This window comes from Crocodylus siamensis, chromosome 11 (assembly GCF_052110815.1).
Source record: "Crocodylus siamensis isolate JL-2025a chromosome 11, ASM5211081v1, whole genome shotgun sequence".
Taxonomy (NCBI): domain Eukaryota; kingdom Metazoa; phylum Chordata; order Crocodylia; family Crocodylidae; genus Crocodylus; species Crocodylus siamensis.
The window spans coordinates 24,256,613-24,278,776 of record NC_143405.1 but is presented as its reverse complement, the minus strand read 5'-3'; the positions used below and the strand labels follow the sequence as shown (position 1 = coordinate 24,278,776).

General features: G+C 53.0%; 2 protein-coding genes across 5 annotated transcripts in view; both read right to left on the bottom strand.

Annotated features, from left to right (window-relative positions):
* Positions 1-7,274: 7,274 nt before the first annotated feature.
* HYAL1 (hyaluronidase 1) lies at positions 7,275-10,304 on the bottom strand. Its single transcript, XM_090022888.1, has 3 exons — positions 9,387-10,304; positions 8,632-8,721; positions 7,275-8,305 (listed from the first exon to the last, which is right to left on the bottom strand). Exons 1-3 carry the CDS (start codon positions 10,302-10,304, stop codon positions 7,985-7,987), a joined length of 1,329 nt encoding a protein of 442 aa, XP_089879014.1. The 3' UTR covers positions 7,275-7,984.
* Positions 10,305-13,353: 3,049 nt separating this feature from the next.
* Positions 13,354-22,164, bottom strand: part of HYAL2 (hyaluronidase 2) — a 61,131-nt gene continuing 52,320 nt past the window's right edge. For 3 of the 4 annotated variants that reach the window (XM_090022887.1, XM_090022886.1, XM_090022885.1), the window contains exons 2-4: positions 21,146-22,130; positions 16,838-16,927; positions 13,354-14,526 (exon numbers count right to left, since the gene is read on the bottom strand). In XM_090022887.1, the coding sequence (XP_089879013.1) occupies positions 14,119-14,526; positions 16,838-16,927; positions 21,146-22,072 (1,425 nt within the window). In that variant the 5' untranslated portion in view covers positions 22,073-22,130 and the 3' untranslated portion in view covers positions 13,354-14,118. The remainder of the gene's footprint in view (positions 14,527-16,837; positions 16,928-21,145; positions 22,131-22,164) is intronic. The other variant, XM_090022883.1, reaches the window with a different exon arrangement.

The following is a 22,164-nucleotide window of genomic DNA, read 5'->3' as shown; positions in this document are numbered from 1 at the left end:
CATGTAGGTAAATCACTAGCTTCCCATGCGAGGTGGGAAAGTGTGGGGGGTCCACATCTCCCCGTTCCCCTCTTTGTCTGTCTTTGTCTATAGGAGAATCCTGCAAGTGCTGAGTCTTCAGGACCAAGGCTGGTGACCCAGAGCCCTCAGTTTTGGCATATGCATGCTACAGGCTCTGCACAGAGAAACCACAGCTTTTCTTCACCATTGACTAGTACCAACACAGTCCTGGTCCATTTCTCTCCCTCCAAGATCCCTCAGTCTCTCCGTCCTACTCCCCAGTCATCATCTTTAGTGGCTGCCTGAAAGCAAAAAGATTCCTGAAGGCATAGGAGAGGCTCTCCCCCAGATAAATAACTGGTGAACTACATTGCCATGCTCTAATAAGCTTTTACTGCCCACAGATAAAAGCTTGTAACTTGGCTAAATTTGGGTGTACTTTCACATGGCTAGGATGACTACACAGTATTCCTTCTGCTAAATTTCAAGTCCCTCCTCCACCCCTGGAGCACTGGAGCTTCCCAAAAGACAGGGCAAAAAATTACATATTTTTCCCAAACATCAAAGTCAGTAATTTTTTTAACCATATTTCCTGACACTTTCCAAAAGAACTGGGCTGCAGGCAGATGTCTAGCATTGAACCTCTTTAGTCAGGCTAGTCAAAGCTAGAAAAAACATAAGCAAAGTAAAACAGGGTTTTGCAGTGACAAACATTGGGCAAACACAGCTGGTAGACATTGCTACCTGTATAGCTTCACCTACTTCCCATATTTCCTGTGCTGGACAGCAAGCACAGCATGTAGCTGTTAAAATGGTCAGAGTGCCCCAAAGGATGACTAGGTCGAACGGTCACAAACTCCTGCAAGACCGTTTCAGGCTGGACATAAGGAAGAATTTCTTTACTGTCCGAGCCCCCAAGGTCTGGAACAGCCTGCCATCGGAGGTGGTTCAAGCACCTACATTGAACACCTTCAGGAGTAAATTGGATGCTTATCTTGCTGGGATCCTGTGACCCCAGCTGACTTCCTGCCCTTTGGGCAGGGGGCTGGACTCGATGATCTCCCGAGGTCCCTTCCAGCCCTGATGTCTATGAAATCTATGAAATCAAGGTGATTCCTCAGGTGGCCCCTTAAGTCTTTGATGCAGCTCCTCTAGGGTCTCAGCAAGTTGTTTCAGTGAGCTGGATACAATGATATCCATGCTAAGCTGATGATAGTCAGGTATTTCTCTGGTGTAATTCTGTTTGTTTATGAAGACTAGACCCCCAAGTCCTGTTTCCCTCAGCACAGTAGAAACAAACAACAGCAGGCAGTTTCCTTGTTCAGAAATCCAGATTTCCAGCAGCAGATATACATGCTGTCTCAGTTCTGAGCCCCCAAGAGGCACCAGCTCTCCCATTTAATTACCACCAGGCCCCAAAAGTTGATATCCAAGATGTCTGCTTTGATGTCTTGCTCAGCCTTTTGGAGATGGGTCTTAAGGCTGCTATTGTGGGGTACGCCTTTGTTAACTGGGAACCCATCCTGGGTCTAATCCGGATAGAGGTCAGACTTGGTGCTGTAGAAGATGGTCATCTCCTTGCCCATAAAGGACTCATTGCAATTCGATACCACATGAAATATTCCCAAGTCAAGGGACACATGAAATTTTTTTTCACATTTCTCTGTTGGTGCTTTCCAGACAATAACAAATGCGTGGTCAAAGAAAACAGGGCCTGTGCCACGGCCGGCAAACCCCAAGCAAGCTTGGGTTGACTCAGCAAGCAAGCCCAAGATAGCAGGAGCCCCAGGGCCTTTTTTCTGAGCTTCATGTCTGGTCCTCCATGCCTGGGAAGAGCTCAGTACGTTATGGCATCTCCTCACAAATGGGCTCCTGGGGGCACAAAAGCAAGAAACCGTCCCTTCTCTTCAAATGGAGGAAAGGAATCTCAGTGGAGGCAACAGGCAATCTGAGTCTGTAGCTCACCCAGTGACCCCTCCGGAGACAGAGGAGCAGGGAGGCGTAAGAAGGTAGCTGTCAACTGCTCCTAAGAGACCAGCGTGCCACAAACTTTCCCAAGTCAGCTCCTGCCGGCTTGTTTCACCTTCCTCCTGCCTGGTTGCTGACAGACTTTCCCCACAGAGGAGCAAACACAAGGCTAATCCCCCTGGCTTTCACAGAGACTCTGCAATGGAAGACCTGGCAACAATATATGCCTTCTGGTGACCTTGGCTGATGTATGGGTGGATTTCCTACACAGGCATTCACCTGGGTCCCAGTACAGCTCCATCCCTCACTTTTCCTGGCTGGGGAGGAAGCTGCTTTTCTCTAATGCCAGGACTACAGGGCCATGCAGCCAAGAGTGCAATTCCACTGCAAGCCCTCTGTATCCTTAGCCATGGGCTCTGGTTCGCCAGAGGCAAGGATTTTCTGTGATATCTTGTACTGGAGCAGCTGTTTTAGTTGGGGGAGATTTTGAACAGTCAATCCCAGGTCATATATTTACCAGCTGTTAGAGAGGGAGCAGGTGTGTTGGAGAGAGCACTGAGCCAACCGCACAGGAGTTAGGGCTTCAGTGATAAACTGCATGGTCAGAAGCCAAGCCCCACCAGGAGGGAACAGTGTAGCTCTCATCACTCCAAGAAGTTTTTTCCATCAAGAGTAGTGGGCTGGCATTGTTTGGAATGGGACAGTCCATGTTCTCCCCTCTAGGTCTCAATTAGATGTCAGTACCTGTAGATGTCCTGCCCTTCCCAGGTTATCTGTCTTACCCAACTCCACTCCAGGTACCTGACTGCCACTGTGGTCTGTGACTCTTTCAGTGTAATTCCTCAGATGACCCCTTGAGTCTTTGATGCAGCTCCTCCCTGTTAGCATGTTTCAAACAGACCAAAGCTTGCCTGGTCTCCATGGAACTATGAATATTTTTGTTATCCTTAATTCTGGTTGCCAGCCCTAGTTCCATCTCTGCCTTGGCCTTCCTAACAGCTTCCCTGCAATCACAAGCAACAGAGGTGTAATCCTGCTTGGTCATTGCCCCTTGCTTCCACTGACTGTATACCACCTTTTTTGCCTCAGGCCCTCCTGGCTCCCTTAACTGAGCCAAGGGGGCTTTTTAGCACTCCGGCCCACTTTGGTTTGTATTGGGACTAACTCCCTCTGAGCTCAGAGGATCATCTCCCTGGTGAACAGTTGTTCACCGAGCCCTTGATGTATTCCCCTGATGTAGCTGCTACCAAGTCCCCTCTCGGTCTTCTTTTTTTAGGCTGAAGAGTCCCAGTTCCCTCAGCCTTTTCTTGTATGGCTTACTGTGCAAGTCTCTGATCATATGGGTGGCTCTTCTCTGGACTCTCAAGATTTACCATGTCCTTGTTAAAGTGCAGAGCCCAGAACTGAATGCGGTACTCCAGCTGTGGTCTCACCGATGCTGAGTAAAGCAGAAGAATCACTTCTTGGTTTTGCTTGAGATGTATTGATTGCTGCATGCCAGAGTATTATTTGCACTACTGGCTACAGCATTGCACTGATGGCTCATATTCATACTGTGATCTGTTATTACTCCTAGGTCCATTTCATTCGTGGTATTGGTTAGTTTGGCTCCACCAAGCCAGTAGGTGTGTTGAGTATTGTTGTCCTTGATTTCCGTTGCTAATTTAAGTTCAGTCACCTCCTTAGCCTTTCTAATCTGTTCTACAAGTGTCAGCCATTGTTGTATAGTCCTTCTTGGGGACTGCCCCAAGCTTCCACTGTTTGTACGCCACTTTTTTAATTTTTAAGAGGACCATGATTTCCCTGTTTAGCCAAGATGGCTTCCCAGCACTTCTGCTACCTTTTCTCCGACTTCCTTTGTGCTTCAAGGATCAGGAATGACCAATCTTCATGCACTCCTATTGCCTTTGGCTCCTGGTCTCATAACGCTTCCCCTACTAGTGACCTGAGCTCCTAGAAATTTGAATTTTTGAAGTCCAAAACTTCAACCCTGCTATCTCATTTATCTGCCTTGCAATGGACAGTGCACATGATGGTTTCATGGTCGCTATCACCCAGGCTACCCTCTATGTTCAATATTTGGGGTCTCAGCAAGTTCATAGATTCATAGATGCTAGGGTCAGGACCTCAACAGATCATCAAGTCTGACTCCCTGCCTGGGCAGGAAAGAGTGCTGGGGTCAGATGAGCCCAGTCAGATGCCTATCCAGCCTTCTCTTAAAGACCCCCAAGGTAGGGGAGAGCACCACCTCCCTTGGAAGCCCACTCCAAATTTTGCCCATCCTTACTGTGAAGTTTTTCCTGATATCTAGCCTAAATCTGCTCTCTGTCAGTTTGTGACCATTGTTCCTTGTTACCCCCAAGAGGTACCCTGGTGAACAGAGCATCTCTGATCCCTTGCTGCGTTCTCCTAATGAATTTGTAGGCGGTCACAAGATCATCTCTCAGCCTTCTCTTGTGGAGGCTGAAGAGGTCCAGGTCCCTCAGTCTCTCCTCATAGGGCTTGTCCTGTAAGCCCCTGACCAGATGAGTGGCTCTCCTCTGGACCCTCTCAAGTCTATCAACATCTTTCATGAAGTGTGATGCCCAAAACTGGAAACAGCACTCCAACTGCAGTCTGACTAATGCTGCATAGAGGGGAAGTATCACCTCCTTGGAACTATGTGTCATGCATCTGCTGATGCACGATAAAGTGTGGTTAGCTTTGTTGATGATTTTGTCACACTGACGACTCCTGTTCATTTTGGAGTTGACCATGACTCCGAGATCCCTTTTCGCTTCTGTGCTGCTGAGAGGGTCACTTCCCAGCCAGTAGGTGTCCTGGATATTTTTATGCCCAAGATGCAGCACTCTGCACTTGTCCTTGTCGTACTGCATCCTATTGTGTACAGCCTACTTTTCTAACCTGTCCAGGTCTGCCTGCAATCGTTCCCTACCCTCCGGAGTGTGCACATCACTCCAAAATTTAGACTTGTCCGCAAACTTGGACAGAGTACACTTCACGCCCACATCCAAGTCACCGATGAAGATATTGAAGAGCACAGGTCCAAGGACCGAACCCTGCAAGACCCCACTACCCATATCCTTCCAGGTTGATACCAACCCATCTACCACTCTCTGGGTGTAACCGCTAAGCCAATTTGCCACCCACTGGACCATGTAAACACCTGTATCACAGCCTCTTAATTTATTTATGAGAATGGGAGGAGATACTGTATCAAAGGCCTTGCTAAAATCCGAGAAAATGACATCCACCTCTACTCCTGCGTCTAAGCATTTTGTGACCCTGTCATAAAACGAACCCAGATTGGTCAGGCATGATCTACCTGCTACAAATCCATGTTGGTTTCCCTGCAGCATTATTTTTCCTGCTGGATGCCCACAAATATGATCCTTCATAATCTTTTCAAAGACCTTTCCAAGGATGGAGGTGAGACTGACTGGCCTATAATTACTCGATCTTCCTTCCTCCCCTTCTTGCACATAGGGACCACATTGGCCCTTTTCCAGTCCTCCGGGACCTGACCCGAGCACCACGAGCCCTCAAACAGCCGTGCCAATGGTTCTGCTATAACACCAGCCAATTCCTTCAGTACTCTTGGATGTGGCTCACTTGGGCCTGATGACTTAAACACATCCAGTCCATCCAAGTGACTCTGCGCCAAGTCAGCATCAACAGCTGGTGGGCTGGTGTCCCTCTGATGCCCATCTAAGAACCCATTAGGAGACTTATCTTGATTTCTGTTCAGAAACACGAAGGCAAAATAGCTTAGCCTTGTCCCCCCTCTCTGCCACTAATTGCTCCTCCTTGTTCAGTAGGGGTCCTATGCTGCTCTGTGCCTTCCTTTTACTCCCTACGTACCAAAAAAAAGACTTTTTGTTGTCTTTGCGTTGCCAGCCTCAGCTTTGTAGTTGCTTTGGCCTTTCCAACTGCCTCCCTGCAAGTGCAGGCCAAGTAGGTATACTCCTCCTCGGTAGCTTCCCCCTGCTTCCACCGCCTATATGCCTTCTTTTTTGCCCTTGGGCTCCCCTGGATTTCCCTGTTTAGCCAAGGAAGGTTTTTTGGCTCCTTTCCCCTCGTCGCTTCCTTTAGGACCGACCACCCTTCCTGGACTCCCATCTCACCAATACTCTTCTCCTACAGTTCTTTCAGTGAGCTGGAGAAATTGTTGATACAATGATATTCATGCTGATCTGATGATAGTCAGATATTTCTCTGGTGTCATTCTGTTTTTTTACAAAGACTAGACCCCCAAGCCGTTTCCCTCAGCACAGTAGAAACCAACAACAGCACGCAGTTTCCTTGTTCAGAAATCCAGATCTGGCTATGCAGGGAGTTCATTGTCCAAAAGAAACTCTGTCTCTTGGCTTCCTCTAATGGCCACACTCACCACTGCTTCTCTAGCTTTCTGGTGCTGCTCTGGCTGCTCTCTCTCACACACACACATACAAAATACTGGGTGGTAACTAGACACAGCCTCAGCTGCCAGTCCTCAGGAAAAACCCTTACGCAATATGGGCCAGTATCTACTCAAGGAGTTTTCTTGAAGTTTGCTTCATGCAGGTTGTATGTGATTCCTAAAACACACATCCAGAACCGCCACTTGCACCTTTGGTAGTTACTTCATGAATTCCCACAACAGCTAATCACCTGCTTTCTTTTTCTCTCTTGTGCTCTCCTTCTCAGTACCCTGCCATGTGCCTGGTCACTGCAGTTCTATAAATCCCAAAGAATGCTTTGCCTTGGCCTTAACCAGTCAATACAGCATCTGTATATCAGGCAAGATGGGAAATGTGTGTGTTATGGGATGGAATGGAGGAATTTGTGGAAGGAGTGAGTGTATCCCACAATAAATATCCTGCTCGCAGTATACTGCAAAAGTTTCCCACCAGGCAATGCAGCAGAAGGGACAGCAAAATACTTGTCCTCGTGCCATCCTTTGCTAATACTATCCGTCACTGTCAGGGTGGGTTGCACTAGGAAATGCAGCCAAATGTGGCCAGGCTGTACTGATGGTGGCAAAATGGCTGCCACTAACACTTCCTAGTGCAGACAAAGGCTGAGTCAATTCATCAGCTGCCCTTCAGTCTGTGTCAGATGCCGCCTATGTGTACTTCAGGCTGTGTCTCAAATGCCATCCTCCATCCAGTCATTTCTAGAAACCAGATTTAACAGTATCATGGGAAAAATGAGTTCATTGGCAGCCTACTAGTGTGTGTGTACTCTGTGCCCAAGCCATATAAAATCCAAGTCTGTTACAAACTTTTTACAACCAGGCAAAAACCATATGACTAGAAGGGTTGGTTAGCCTTGCAAAGAACATTTTGTTTATTGCTGTACATGCAAATTGGATCATCCAGCTGGTACAAGAATTACTGGCGCAATTAAAGCATGTGATTTTCCTTCACTGTTGAATTAAGATTTTTTTTTCCAGTGAAGCACTGTGTCTTTTACATTACGCTGAATCGCCTTAGCACTAGTACGTGCTTTTTACATGGCTGTAGATAATGCCTGACCTGCAAACTGAATTGATTTGTATTTCTGGGGGGGAACATAAATCTCTGGACATTGTAGACAATGTCTGGACAAATGCTAGAGATGCATTTAATTCCACTACATGCTATTTATGTGAACAAAATGAATGAGTAATGGGGCAAGATTTCCTTCATATGCGTGCTCATGTGGATCCACGCATGTGGCATTTGTGAAAATCTCCACTTGGAAGATGCACTGCACCAAGTGGAGCATATGTGTATGTGTGCATGTGTGTGTTGGGGGGTGTTCTATGCCTCAGGAAGAGGGTGTGCGGGGCCTGTGGAATATCTATATGTATACAGTAGAAATTCAAGTGGAAGGTTTTCAGGACCATATGGAGTGGGTGCATGTTTAGGGTATGCTCCCTGGAGAGGGGATATAGAGTCATGTGGGGCAAGTGCATCTGTGGAATGGGGTTGTGTATGGGGACAAAATATAGAAGTCGGTAGGCCATGTGGATGGGTGTTCTGTATTAGGGGTGTCATTCTGCAGTGGCTTTGTTTTCACACCATTCCCCTTCCCAGCCCTCATAGCATTGGCATATGAATTCTTCCATCATCTTGGCCTCATCAGCATCTGACATGTGTCCCAGCAGGAAGAAGCGGTGCTCCTTGGGGTCCCTCTCTATGGTGAAGCTGGCAGGGCTGAGGTGCAGATAAGCCTCAGGGTGAATGCCTCTCCGCACACAGCGCCCATGGCTGGAGCAAAGTGCCTCGCTGCACAGAATAGTGCTGCTGGTCACGTTCATGATGTAGTGACCTAGGATTCCATCCACAAACTTCTTCACTGCCAGGCAGGATTCCTGCAATGGATCATGGCAAAGGCTGAGATGGGGCAGTGTGTGGGGAGCAGAGGAATCCATGCCCCTGCTGTACTTTCTTGCAGCAAACCCCCACCTGCCCATCTCTGGAATTGGCATGATCACCCTCCCAATTTTGAGTACATGGGATCCACGGGTCCGGACACCCTCTCCTGGCCTCACTGCTTCAAGAGGCTCACATGTGGGAGTTGCTAGGTATTCACCCTGAGAGACCCAATCCTCTGATTGCAGTACCACTCACATCCCAGTGCAGGCATCCCAGGATTCCCATTGGACCTAGAAACAGCCTTATCTTCCCCTTAACTCACCAGGGAGTTGCTATAATCCTCACTCCCCCACAGGACAATTCCAGCAGCACCTTGAGAAGCACTCTCTCCAATAGTGTTTTCCAAATCTTCCTGCAAGAAGATGTTGAAGCAAAGAGAATAAGCAGCCTTGACAACTAACACCTGGGTGGAAAGGGACACAGCTTCCTTGGGATCCAGATATACAGACCCCTGTTCATCTGGATCAACATGGAGCAGTCAATTCCCCTGGCAACCCTCATCACAGTGGGAGCAGTCATTCCCCTGGCAACCCCCTCGCCCTGGCTCAGCCACTGTGAGGACACAGCCCTCAAGAGCGGTGTGTGTCAGAGAACATGCAAAGTAGCATGATGCTGGGCTAGTGACTCAAATCCCTGACAGCTGCTACCATGGCACAGTCTGCCATGTGGGGGCAGGGGTATTGCAACCAACCCTGCAGTGAGGTAAGATCTCCTACACACCTTTCTGAATGCCTAAATCTGCCCATGGCTCTTGCTGTGACACCCCACCCCCGCCCCGATCATCCCTCCCTCTTTGTTCTCTCTTGTCCTCCAAGATGTCTACTGCTTTCTATAGTGCTATAGACAGACAGCAAGCTGCAGGGAAGAGGCTAAAGACCCATGCTGTTAGGATGAGAGAACCAGCCTGCAGAAAGCAGAGAGGACTGGAACTGCTGGGAGACATCATCTGGGACAGGACAACTACTGGTGGAGCTGGGGAGGCAAAGATCCATGTGGACTGTGTGGGGAGAGCCTCACCTGTGAAAGGAAGTCATCTGTGAGCTCATACGAGATGTGGGCATAAGGTAAGACAGGGAGACTGCCACCTGCTACCCACTTCTGCACCCTGAATGCCTCCCCGATGCGGTGACGGACGTACTTCAGAACCTTGCCTGATGCCTCCAGCTCCTGGGGCAAGTAGATGCTGGGATAGAGCGCCCCGCTCTGGTTCCACAGCCACTGCAGCTGGTCATTCCTCTGTTGCTCAATTGCAGGGCATTCTCCTGTGTAGTTGACATTTTTGAAGTCATTGTTATAGCAGCAGGGGAAGCCATAGAAGCCCCAGAATCCACCAGGCCTCAGGCATTCGCCCAGTGCTAGGGTCTGCTCCATGAAGGCCCGGGCACTTTTCTCAAACACCAGTTCGGCTTTCTTTACCACCCTCTTGGGAGACCAGTCAGGATGGCGCTCTTGGACAAGGGCTATGGACTTCTTCTTATAGATGTCCAGGCTGTCCCAGTTCCGAACCCACAAAGGGCGCCAGCTCTCCCAATCAATCACTGCCAGCCCCCGAAAGTCGGGATCCGAGATGTCAGCCTTGATGTCTTGCTCAGCCTTCTGGAGATGGGCCTGGAGGCTGCTGTTGAAGGGGACACCCCCATTAACTGGGAACCCGTCCTTGGTGTAATATGGATAGAGGCCAAACTTGGTGCTGTAGAAGATGGTCATCTTGTTGCCCATAAAGGACTCATTGCGGTTCAGTACCACATCAAAGATTCCCAAGTCAAGGGACACATGAAATTTCTTTTCACAGTTCTCAGTTGGTGCGTTCCAGACAGTAACAAATGGGCGGTCAAAGAAAATGGGGCCTGTGCCATGGCCCGCAAAGCCCCAAGCAAGCATGGGTAGACTCAGCAAGCAAGCCCAAAATAGCAAAGCCTCTCTTCTGAGCTTCATGTCTGGTCCTCAGCACCGAAGAAGAGCTGAGTATGTTGTGGCTCTACAGTGGAAGACCTCGCAATAATATTTGCTCTCTGGTGACCTTGGCTGATATGTGGGTGGTCCCAGTTCCTAATGTAGAAATCAATACTCCTGGCCTATGCAGGCGTTCTGCTGAGTCCCGATGCAGCTTCATCCCCCACTTTTCCTGGCTGGGGCAGGAGCTGCTTTCCTCTAGTACCAGGACTACAGGGCCATGCAGCCAAGAGTGCAATTCCAGTGCAAGCCTTCTGTAACCTTGGCCATGGGCTCTGCTTGGCCAGAGGCAAGGAATTTCTGTGATATCTTTGACTGGAGCAGCTGTGTAGCTGGGGGAGAACTTGGATTAGTCAGTCCCAGGTTAATTATTTACCACCTGTGAGAGAGAGAGCAGGTGTGTTGGAGAGCGCGCCGAGCCAACTGCACAGGAGTTCAGGCTTCAGTGATAAACTGCAAGGTCAGAATCCAAAGGAGGGAGCGGGGATGGCGGGGAAACAGAGCAGCCCTCATCACCGCTCCCAGGTTGTCTAGGGCTAGGCTGGTTCCCTGTTGCCTGCTCCCCAGCGCCCTGCCTTCCCTTAACTGGGTGAGCGAGGCCCCCTGAGGCGCCTCCGGGCCACCAGCCGTGCCCGTGGGGAAGTCTCATCGAGCTGCTCTGGGCAGCTCTTGGGTTGAAGCTCCAGCATCTGTGCAGCCCATGTGGGGCGACCCCCCAAACCCTGCCTAGCCTGCAGCAGCGGAGCGAAGGAAAGGACTGGGGCTGACCTGCCTCTGCGGCTCCGCAGAAACGGGGTCCCACGCCGCACAGCCCAAGGCGGAGAGGTTATGGCAGCGGCAAACACGTGTGGTGGGTGCGGCCAAGGGGTCCCCAGGGGAGGAGCGGTAACTCCGGCTTTGTCCGGCTCTGCACCACCGCCCAGCCTCGTCCCCTGGACAGGCCCCGGCCCGCCGCCGCGGGGCACCGCGTTCCCGGGGGCCGCTCAGGCTCTGCCCGTGCTCCTCGCAGGGGCTCCCGCCAGGCCCGGCCCGGGGCGGCGGGCAGGCAGCTCCCCCCCCCCCGCGCAGCGGGAAAGGGCAAGGGGGCCGGGCCGGGCCGGGCCCGGGGTCAGCGGCGCCCCACGTGCAAGCGGCCGGGGCAGGACCGCGCAGCTGCGGCCGCAGCTCCCGCTGAGCCCCCGTGGGCCCGGCAGCGCCTGTCGCGTGCCCCCGGCGAGCCCGCACGGCCCTGCCCTGGGCCCGGGTGGGCGGCCGCGGGAGACCTGCCCCGCAGCCTCCGCTCACCCCGGACTCCTGCTCCCGGCCCGCGGCTCCGCTGCTGCGGGGGGAAGGGGCCGCTCGCGCCGGCTCCAGCCTCCCCCTCGCGCTCAGCGGGAGACGGTGCCACCCTGCGCTCCCGCGTGACTCCAACAGCCCCGTGCCCCGAGGCTGCCCCGCGCTTCTCGCCTCGCCGGGCTCCAGCCAGGACACGTGTTGCCCACTCTCCCGGCTGCCCCCTCCGCAGAGGCACTCCGAGCCAAGGGAAAGAGCTGGCTCTAAATAGGACAAGGGCTGAGGCCTTCATGGGGGCACTGCTACTCTAGCCATGCGGGGCCAGGCTGGGCAGTGCTGCAGGGGAGAGCAGCCCCCAGTCTAGGCACTGCAGAGTGGAGAGTGGGTGACTCAAAAGGAGGGGCTCACCCCCAGGCAGCGCTGACCTGTGTGGCACCAGGGGAGCACGGTGCTGCGAGCAGTGGAGCTGGGGGCTCAGCCCACACCAACTCAGGCTCTTCTGAGGGAGCTGTAGCAGAGCATGGGCCTCAGCAGGTGACATGCTCACCATGCTGGCCCCAGTGCACTGGGCTTTAGACCTCTTGACCCTGTCCTCAATGGCAGGGATTCAGGCCAGGACCTAGGCCAGACTCCAGCCCATGACACTGGAGAAGTCCCTCCAAACACATGAGCAATGTTCAAAGCCAACGTAGACTTCAGGAGACAATGGCACCTCCCAAATACTCTGCACCCTGACAGTCCTTCCCTTACGCCCAAAGGCACACTGGACTAAGGCAGGATCCAGATCAATGGGATCCCACTGAGGCAACACCCTCAACCTCTGAACCTACACCTGTCAGCAAGAGTAGTCTAGGCTGTCCTTGGAGCTGGGCAGAGTCCTCCAGGGAGCATATCTCACCCCAAAGAGCATAATGGGTCAGAGCAAGCCTCCCATGGCGGTTGTATAGCAAACTTTCATTTAGTCGTCTCCTGCCGCAAGCACCCCCAGCAGGCTGTGACTCCAGGGGAAACCCCAGGAAGAACATTAGTGTGCCACCATAGCTGCCAATTCATGAGTTTCCTTCTTGCCTTGGGAAAACAGACACTCATGCTACTGCTACACTCCCTCTCAGCAGGGGCTGCATTTTAGCACCAAATAGTTAGGGAGCAGGTTCATTTAGTAGAGACTCTGTCAGGCATGAAGGGAGCTTTGAGCATAGGAAGAGCCTATAGGATCAGCAACATTTTTACAGCACAGCTGGGCATGACAGGCCACTTAACTGTCTTTAATGCAGAAAGGTATGTGACCTAGGCTGGACTAGACTCTAGAGGGGAAAAGCCCCTTGCAGCTTAGACTGAACCAATGAATCCCACATCAAGGGACAGCAGCACTCAAGCAGTTATGGACCCATGGCAAAGCACATAACTCTTTAGCCTCTACAAAGCCCTATGTGGGGGGAGTGGAAGATGGAGGGTAGATATGCCCCAAACTGAAGTGCTCAGGAGCAACTGACAACTTCCTAATAGGTGCTGGGCAGCCAAGAGCTGATGCCCGAGTGAGGCAGGGTTTACTGCTGGGTCTGCTGTGGCAGGAGGGTGCATGCAAAACTGATTCGGGCCCCCATTCACCCCCAGCACAGCTCAAGGAATTCAGTAGCCCTTAACAGCCCCAAGCTGGCCTCCCTGAAAAGGGTGCAATGAAGCAGCCACCACACAGCTCAGGGGAGGGGGTATCCCCATGCAAAGCAAATCAAGGCACCCATGCTTCTTCCATTTTTTAATTCTGAGGTAAAGCACTTTGGTTTCTCTGTAACAGACGCAGGGTCATTTCCCCTGGGCAGGGCTGTGCTGGGGGCATCTCCCACCAGCATCCCCCACGGAGTGTTTTTAAGACATATACAGCAGCATTTGACCAGATAGGGCCTGCCCAAACAGGTGGTCTCATTGCAGCAGACCATCCCCTGCCCCCCCCATCTGTTTCTCAGTGCTTACCTAGCCCTCTCCTTACAACAGGAGAAGGGCTCTATTACTCCTAGCACCTGCTCAGGCCTGACCTAAAGTAGAGTGGGGGGGGGGAGTGACACTGGGCTTCTGCTGAAAGCCCAGACCCCTCCACAACTGCTCTCATTCCACAAGTCCCACTGAGCTAGGGGCGAGTGCTCCCTCTTGCTGTCAGGAGCTGGTGCCAATCCAGAGACAGGGAGAACAGAGGGGAAGCTCATGACAAGCTCCCTGTCCCAGGGGAAAGAAGTCAGTCCAAGTCCCATCCATGCTGTTTTCCACCAAGGCAGATACCCCTGCCAGCTGCCACCAGACGTCATTCCTCAGGCACCCCCCAGTTGCAGCTGCCATGGAGAGCAGAGGTGCCTGGAGCAGCCTCTTGTCTTTCAAGGGGCCAGTGGCAGGAGAGGTAGGCCTGTCACAGTTTTGCTACATTGCCACTAAACAAGATACAAAAGGCTCGTGGCTTCTCTGTCTGTGCCCCAGCTACAGACAGAATCTACAGTGCCCAGCCCCTCCCAGGAGGAAGCGAGTCAGGCAGGGGCTAACCCAAGCAGGTGAGGAGTGCCAGGGTCATCAGCACGAGGAGGTCCAGGACACCAAGTGGGTCAAATGTGTCCCTGGCGCCATTGACTGACTGCTTACATGCCTCGCCCTCCCAGCCCATGTAGCAGTGGCACTGGAAATGGGTCCGTAGGTAGGCAGTATCTGCTGAAGAGAATTCCCCATCTGCCCACAGCAGTGGCTGCTGCCCATCGGGCGTCTCCCGGCGCCGGATGCGGAAGGTGGCAGGGTTGAGGTGCAAGAAGGTGTTGGAGTTGCTGTTTTTGCGCAGACAGCGCCCATGGCCGTGGCACAGCTCCTGGCTGCAGTGCTGGGCGGCTGTGGTGACATTGACGATGTAGCGACCCAACTCCCCCTCCATGTAGGTCTTGATGCTCTGGCAGGCCTCCTGGGAAAGGAATGAGGTGTAAGAGCTCACCAGGGGCACATATGGGGGGAAAAAAAAAAAACAAAACATACCTCTGGAGAATGAGGTCCTAGTTGGGCAGCAGAAGCATACCCAGTCCCACAAACAAGTCTCAGCCCAGCCAGGAACCAGGGGCAGAGGCCCATGAGGACACACCCACTTGTACCCACTGCTGGTGAGATTCCCTCCCTTGCTCAGGCTGCAGCCAGGTCTGTCACACCAGACTGACAACTATTGGCAGGAGGCAAACACATGCCATCCTGGAGGCTTCTCCCCAGGGCAGAGCTCCAAGACCAGGAGGGTGGCACCAGAGGGCAGCATCTGGCCTGCAGAACTGCTGTGCCTGGTGAGGAGGAAGGAGGAGACCTGGGCACTAAGCATACACATGCATGCATGTTCAGGTCTGGCCCTTTTTTACTTGTAGGTGCTGGAGTCACAGATGCCTGGAAAAGAATCCTTACACCTCCCAGAGCACAGTACTCTGGTCTGCTCTCCCCACCTCCAATAATTCTGCAGGGACAACTTCCTGGTGTGGCAGTAGAGGATGCAGAAGTAGCACCCTGGACATATTCAGAACCCTAGTGCACCACAGAGGCTAGCTTTACCTCCCATGCTCTGTACCAAGCACCATTAACCCTTCCCTAGAGCTAAAAGGCATGCTGAGCCTGGGCAGCTTCCACCATGGGAAAGAAGGTGGGAGGGGGAACTGGGGAAACTGAGGCATGGATAAGCATCTTGCCTAGAGCCAAGAGGTGAGTCCATGTGGGAACCCCAGGGAGTGCCTTGTAGTTCACCTGCTCATCTCCATATCTCTCGTGCTGCTTCTCCTACAAGTGCCCCAGTACCCCAGTTCCCAGGGGGCCATGGTAGGCAGCAGCTGCCCTTACACAGACCTGCCTCACCCCCAAGAATGCTCAAGGGGCTGAAGCTTAGAAGAGACCAAGTAAGGAGCCCACTCCATGCACCCTGGGCTTGGGAGCTGCTAGTGCCCAGGCCAGAACAGCTAGCAGCATACTGCCTTCTCACAGCACAGGCTACAGGTGGATCAGACTGCCAAGGGCAGAAGAACTAGCTCTTCTCCCTTCACCCTCTGTAGCTGCTTGACCCCTGGAGCCATCCTCACATGGGCACAGCATCAGGGAACTTCTACCCACAGATCAGCCAGGCAGCCAGCAGGCATGCCAACTGGCTACACCAGCCCCTACCATGGCACCCAGATGCTGAGACCCTGGTGATACAGGCCAGGCATCCAGTACATAGATTTCATAGACATTAGGGCTGGAAGGGACCTTGGAAGATCAGAGTCCAGCCCTCTGCCCAGGGGCAGGAAGTCAGCTAGGGTCAAAGGATCCCAGCAAGTTAAGCATCCAAAAGAGTGAAGAGTAGGTGCTTGCACCACTTCTGGAGGGAGTCTATTCCAGGCCTTGGGGGCTCCAACAGTAAATAGGTTTTTCCTTATGTCCAGCCTAATACCGTTTTGGAGGAGTTTGTGACTGTTGGACCTTGTCATCCCATGGAGCGCTCTGGTGAACAGGTATCCCCCCCAGATCTTGATGTACACCCTTTATATACTTATAGGCTGCCACCAGGTCCCCCCTGAGCCTGCGCTTTTCCAGGCTGAAGAGTCCCATGGCTCTCAGCCTTTCTTCATAAGGCCTGTTCTCTGGCTCCCTGATCATGCACGTGGCCCCCCTCTGGACTCTCTCAAGCTTCTCCACATCCTTCCTGAATTGTGGAGCCCAAAATTGGATGCAGTACTCCAGCTGCAGCCTCACCAAGGCCAAGTGCAGTGGGAGCATGACATCCTGAGATTTGCTTGAGAAGCATCTATAGATGCAACCCAGAGTTTTGTTCACTTTACCAGCTGCGATATCACTTTGGTGGCTCATGTTCATCTTGTGGTCAGTCACGACCCCCAAGTCCCTTTCAGCTGTGGTGCTAGCAAGCGTAGCACTGCTGAGCCTATAAGTGTGATGCAGCTCCCCCCTCCCCCGCAAGGTGGAGTACCTTTCATTTTTCCACAGCAATGACTTTGCTTGGCCCTGTCCTCAGCTGGCTTTCAGTTGATCATTTGTGCCAACACCTCCACATCCCATCAGCCCTTCATCCCAGCAGCATAAGACTCCTGAAGGGACCTCCCCAAACAGGCTCAGAGCAGCTCAGGCTGAACCATGCTGCTGACAGCAGGAGGCAAGGGCCCAGTTTGGGCAGAAACAACCCTGACCCACGGCATCCAACCACAGGCAGCTCCAAGTGGCAGGAAACCAACAGCACTGCAGCCCCTCATACTTACCCGGCTTCCTGTTTGGTCAGCATCACCCCAAAAGATGGTGCCAGCTGCCCCCAGGGCAGCACTCTCCCCAACAGTAGAGACCAGGTCTACCTGCATGGAGAAAAACCCAGACAAGGCCACAGATTAGAGACAAAACTAGCAGCAGGGGGCAGTGGGCAACACAGGGGCAAAGAGTGGGCTCCTTGCTTGGTCTCCTCCAAGATTCAGCTGGTGTAGCTCCCCTACCCAAACAGGAGTATGGGCAGCCAATCCATCCTGAGGGCAAGAGAACTAGGCATAGGCCCACACAGGGACATCACAACCCTACAGCTGACCCTAAGAACAGCACAGGCTCTACCTCCAGTTACCAGTGCTTCCATTTCAGCCTCAACTCAAAGACCTCCAGCTAAGCAAGGTCTGCACCTGGATGGGAGCTGCCATCCATACTACTGGTAGGCAAGTTTTCATAGATTTTCATAGACATTAGGGCTGGAAGGGACCTCAGGAGATAGACTAGCTTGCAAAGAACTTTTTCCCAACTATTTTAGTTTGTCTAATAAAAATATCACATCTACCCAAAGAACCTTGCCTGCCTATGTCCTTAGACCAGCACAGCTATAACCAATAACCCTGCATCCATACTACTGGCATCTCAGTAGGGGGCACCAGAGCCCCATGTGAGACTAGGAGGTGCCATCTGACTGGAGGCCTTTTCTGCTGGGCAAGTTCACCTGCCCCCCCAGGCAGGGGGTGCACCACCATGCTCAGGGGGTGCACATGTACACCATATGTGCCACCAGTGGGGCAGGGAAGGGGAGAGGAGAGGTAGGATAGGGTAGAAGATTAGCAGCCACCTCCACAGGCTTTGAGCCAGGTCTCTACCCCGTTCTCTGTTCACATTCCAGCCTGGGCCAGCAGGTAGGTTCCTGTGCTGGACCCAGCTGTGGAAGCAGAAGAGGGGCTTCCCTGCTCAGTCACTCTGGGAACTGCCAAAGGGCTGGGAGTCAGCAGGAAATGAGGTGGGAGGCAAGGAGATCAACCTGTTCCAGGCTCCATGCCTGCCTGGGGAGAATCTTTTCTTGGCAACAGCAGGACTGACTTGTTTAACAAGGGGGACCAGAAGCACCAGCAAGAATCAGGGCCAGGGAATGCTCCCTGCTTACAGCTCTACTCACACACCTTGTTTCTGCTCTGGGCTCCAGCCCAGCCCACAGACCTCTGTCTCAGCCTCACTGCTGGGCTTTACCCTATTAAAGACCTTGCTCCTCATATCCAGCTAGCCATTTATCACCAAGTCAGTGCTGTACCCAGACTATACCTGGGTTCCAAGGCTTGATATCCAGAAATTAAGCTCTCATAATACCCCTATGAGCAATACCCACTCACCCCACATCTTCCTCTGCCACCCCCACAGCCAAACACACACACTGTGGGTACTGAAGACTGAGACACCTGGCTAGGATGGAATTTATTCAAGAGCAGGAAGTGCCAGACCTGGGACTCCTGGATTCTCTCTGGCTCTAACTCCTGGAACTGCTCCCCCAACTCAGAGCAGAAACAGAACCCAGGAATCCCACTGGTCTTTGGGGAGGTGGGTAGGGCAGGGCAAAGGAGGGGAGGAGAAGGGAGGGTGTCTCTGGGTTCCCTTGTGAAAGCTATCCCAGACTGCTCTACCCTGTGCTGCAGCCCTTGATGGCCAAGGCTGTCTGCCAAGTACCCAAAGGCATGTTCAGGCAAATGCTGCCCTGCTGGTGGCCACAGGGATGGAGGGCCCAGAGCAGGGAGCTTCCTACTGGGCTGGGCTCACAGTCCTGGTATACTGAGGCTTTGCTGCTCCCAAGCTGTTCCAAAGGCCTGGGTACAACCCCACCACCACATCCCAAGCACACAGCAAGGAGCACAAGCCACACAGGGCTCCCAAGGACTTGCACCAGAGGCCCCACCAGAGACAGCTCTGCACCCAAGGCAGACCAGGAGACAGCAGGTGCTGCTGCAGTATGGTTTCCCGGATTACATGAGGAATCCCACTCCTTCACAAGCAGGGTATGCTATTCCTGCCTCTCCTACTTGGGCCACAGTGCCAGAGGGTGCTCAGTGAAGCAGCCAGAGGATCCCTGGGGATGCCAGAGACCTCCACCTAACCTGAACAGTTATTGGGAGGCACCACCCATGGCATCCAGGCACAGCCCTGCTCAATTTCCTGCCCTGAGATGCCAGGGTATAGGACCACACTGGAGAGAGAAGCAGAGCTCAGATCAGAGTTATTCATGGGGGTGGGGGTACAGGAGGGGAATCTGGCCTCCTGCATAGGCATAAACTCCCCTTAGGTTTAAAACTATCTGCATGAGATGGCGAAGCTGCTCCCTCCCTTTTTGCATCTCCTCCCCACACTGACAGTCCAAAATCCCAGCTTTACCACAAGGGCTTGACTTGGGCACTTCTCTCCTTCAGCTGTGACACCCTGGAGCTAGTCCCCCCCCTGTCCTGCCCCAAACAGCATGGAGCTGGCTTGGGATCCCCTGCTTAGGCTGGCAAAGGAGTGTCCCAGATCCATCAGAAGTGCCCCTATTTGCCTCATGCCACTGTCCCCAGTCCCACAGAGGCCAGGGAGGAGCTCACTCCCTTTTCTCTGCAACACTGGTGCTGCTGCCCTTCCACAGGGGGTGCCATGTCTGAGACTGCATTAACACTCAGGCATCTTGGCCAGGAAGGGCTTGATGCCTCCGCTAACCCTGCCTGGACAGGGAAGAACAACAGCATCAATGCCGAGGCACAGTCTGGCCCTTCCTGCCTGCCTTGCTGACAGCCCAGTCCCAGACTCCATCTGTCCCACCACAGCCACTGGCTGGGCTGTGACTCCACCCTGCCACTGGCCCCTCTGGCTCCCTCTCTGCCCATGCTCCCTGACAGACTGCAGAGGGCACTCTTGAACAGAAAGGGATTGACAGAGAGGGGTGGCAGAGGAAACAGAGGCTGTCCTATAGCTGAGGCAAACCCAAGAACCCAAATGGACCCCAGCAAGCTAGGCTGAAAGAAGAAGACAGTAACACCTAGACCATGGGGCAAGGAGAGGGAGAAATTCTGTGGGGCTCAGATTTGTATCTAAACAGAAACCCATAATACTAAAAAAGGCCTCCAGGAACAGGGCTCTCCTCCCACATTGCACAGGGACAATGGGAGACTCCTTCCTGCCTGTGGAAGCAGACCCATCCCATCCCTGTGCTAATGGCTGCCCCCCCAACCCCAACCCCACCCCCCCAACAGTGGCATGTTAGGAGTCCCATCAAGGCTCTGCATGAGTCTTACATATTACCTTAGACACAGCAAGACAAAGTTAATTCAAGGACTGAACATTAGCACTGAACGCCCCCAGATGAGCTCCTGGTCTCACACAACTTACCAGTACTCATTCTGTAAAGCTACAGCAGGGTCAGAACTGAAGTGCAAGCATCCTGGCTCCTGAGCTCATGCTGCCAAGCCCACACTGTGGGCACTAGCAATCAGGTTTGCATAAAGGAGAAGTCATGGCTGTTCTAATGAGATTAAACTGCAACAGCCCACAGCAGGGTGAGGACAAATTGTGGTGCCCCCTTCAACATCTGTGCTTCCTCAAGGTGGCTGAGAATAGTGCAGTCTGAAACTCTTTCCACGCTCCCCCTCCCAGACTGAAGATGTGCAGCTGGGCCAGAGACATTACAGTATCTACCCGCCTCAAGCATGCCACCCGCCTCTGCTCAAACAGCCAACTGCCTAGCATAGGAAGATCTCCCCCAACCCCAACCATCCCCAGACATTTTAGGAACAGGGAGCTGCCCCCACTGGGATCACTTCACTACCAAACAAGACTCCCCTGCACTGTCCAGGGCTGCTCTGTGGGAGGTCAATGTCAAAAAGCACCTTACTGGCAAGTGTGCTTAGATGTGGATACCTGTTCTGCAACCAGTACCACAAGAGCAGCACCAGCCAAGCTAGTAGTGTTAGCCTGTGATGAGTCAGGAAGGCTTGCTTGGGGAAGAAAGCAGAAGCAGGGGGAAACCACTTGGCAGAGGCCTAGGTGTGGGTACTTTAAGCGTGGTGAGAACCAGTTATTCCTCCCCAACCTTTTTTCATACCACACGGGGGCAAGGAAGGGACTGCTCTGAGTCCACCCCTGTGATATATTCCATTGCCCCGGTGTATTAGACTGGGGTATAAAGTCAAGACAACAGAGAGGCCATGAAACCTATCGCTATTGCCATGCTAGAGTGCCTGGGTACCCAAGAAGCAGGGCTCCAGCAACAGCTGCCCAAGAGCAGCATTGGCAAAGGAGGGATATGGGCACCTCCTCACCTGACTCAGCACAGATATTGTGCGACTGTAGGTGGCCATGGTGTACACAAAGACAGGCAGGGAGTAGCCGTCATGGTGCCGGTGGGAGATCCTCATGGCCTCCATGACCCGCCAGTGCACAAACTTGCGCCCATTCTCAGAGGAGGCCAGCATCTGGTCCAGGTAGATGGAGGGGTAGAGGGCTGTGCTCTCCTTCCACAGCCAGGCCAGCTGGTCATTACGGCTCTTCTCTACATCGGGACACTGCCCTGTGTAGGTGGCCTGGTTCTTGTTGTAGTCATGGTTGTAGCAGTCTGGAAAGAGGTAGTAGCCCCACAGTTTCTTGGGTCGGTAGTTCTTGGCATGCTGCAGGGTGCTGATCATGAATTTCTGGGCCGAGGTCTCGAATTCAAAGGTGGCCTCTTTGTTTACCCTGTCCTCTGGCCAGTCAGGATGGTTGGACTTCACCAGCTGGCGGGAGGCTTGGCGATAGATGTCCTTAAGCTTCCAATTCCGGACCCAGATGGGCCGCCACTCCTCCCAGTCAATGACAGCTAGGCCTTCCCTGGTCTCTGAGCGAATGTACTTGTTGATGCCCTCAGGGAGCCGGTCTAAGTGATCCAGGATGCTGCTGTTCTGTGGGACCCCACCATTCACTGCCACCCCCTGCGGAGTGTAGTAAGGATACAGACCCAGGCGTTCCTTGTAGAAGATGGTGATGTTCTGGTCCACAAAGCCCTCATTGGGCGTGGCTTGGAGGTCAAAAAGGCTGAAATCCAGTTGGACCTTGAAGCGGGGCTTGCAGTCCTGGGTAGGCATGTTCCAGGCTACCAGGAAGGGCCTGCGTGTGAAGACTGGGGGGAAGGCTGGCTTCTCGTACTGCCCGCAGCAAGAGGCAACAGCCAGGAGTAGGAGCCATGGAGCTGCCAGGGCAGAGCCTCTCCGCATTCTCTCTCGCTCGGCTGCTCTGTTGCAGGACAGCTTCAGGTCACAGCCAGATCAGAGCCTATGAACAAGAGACCAGCCATTAGAGGGAAGGA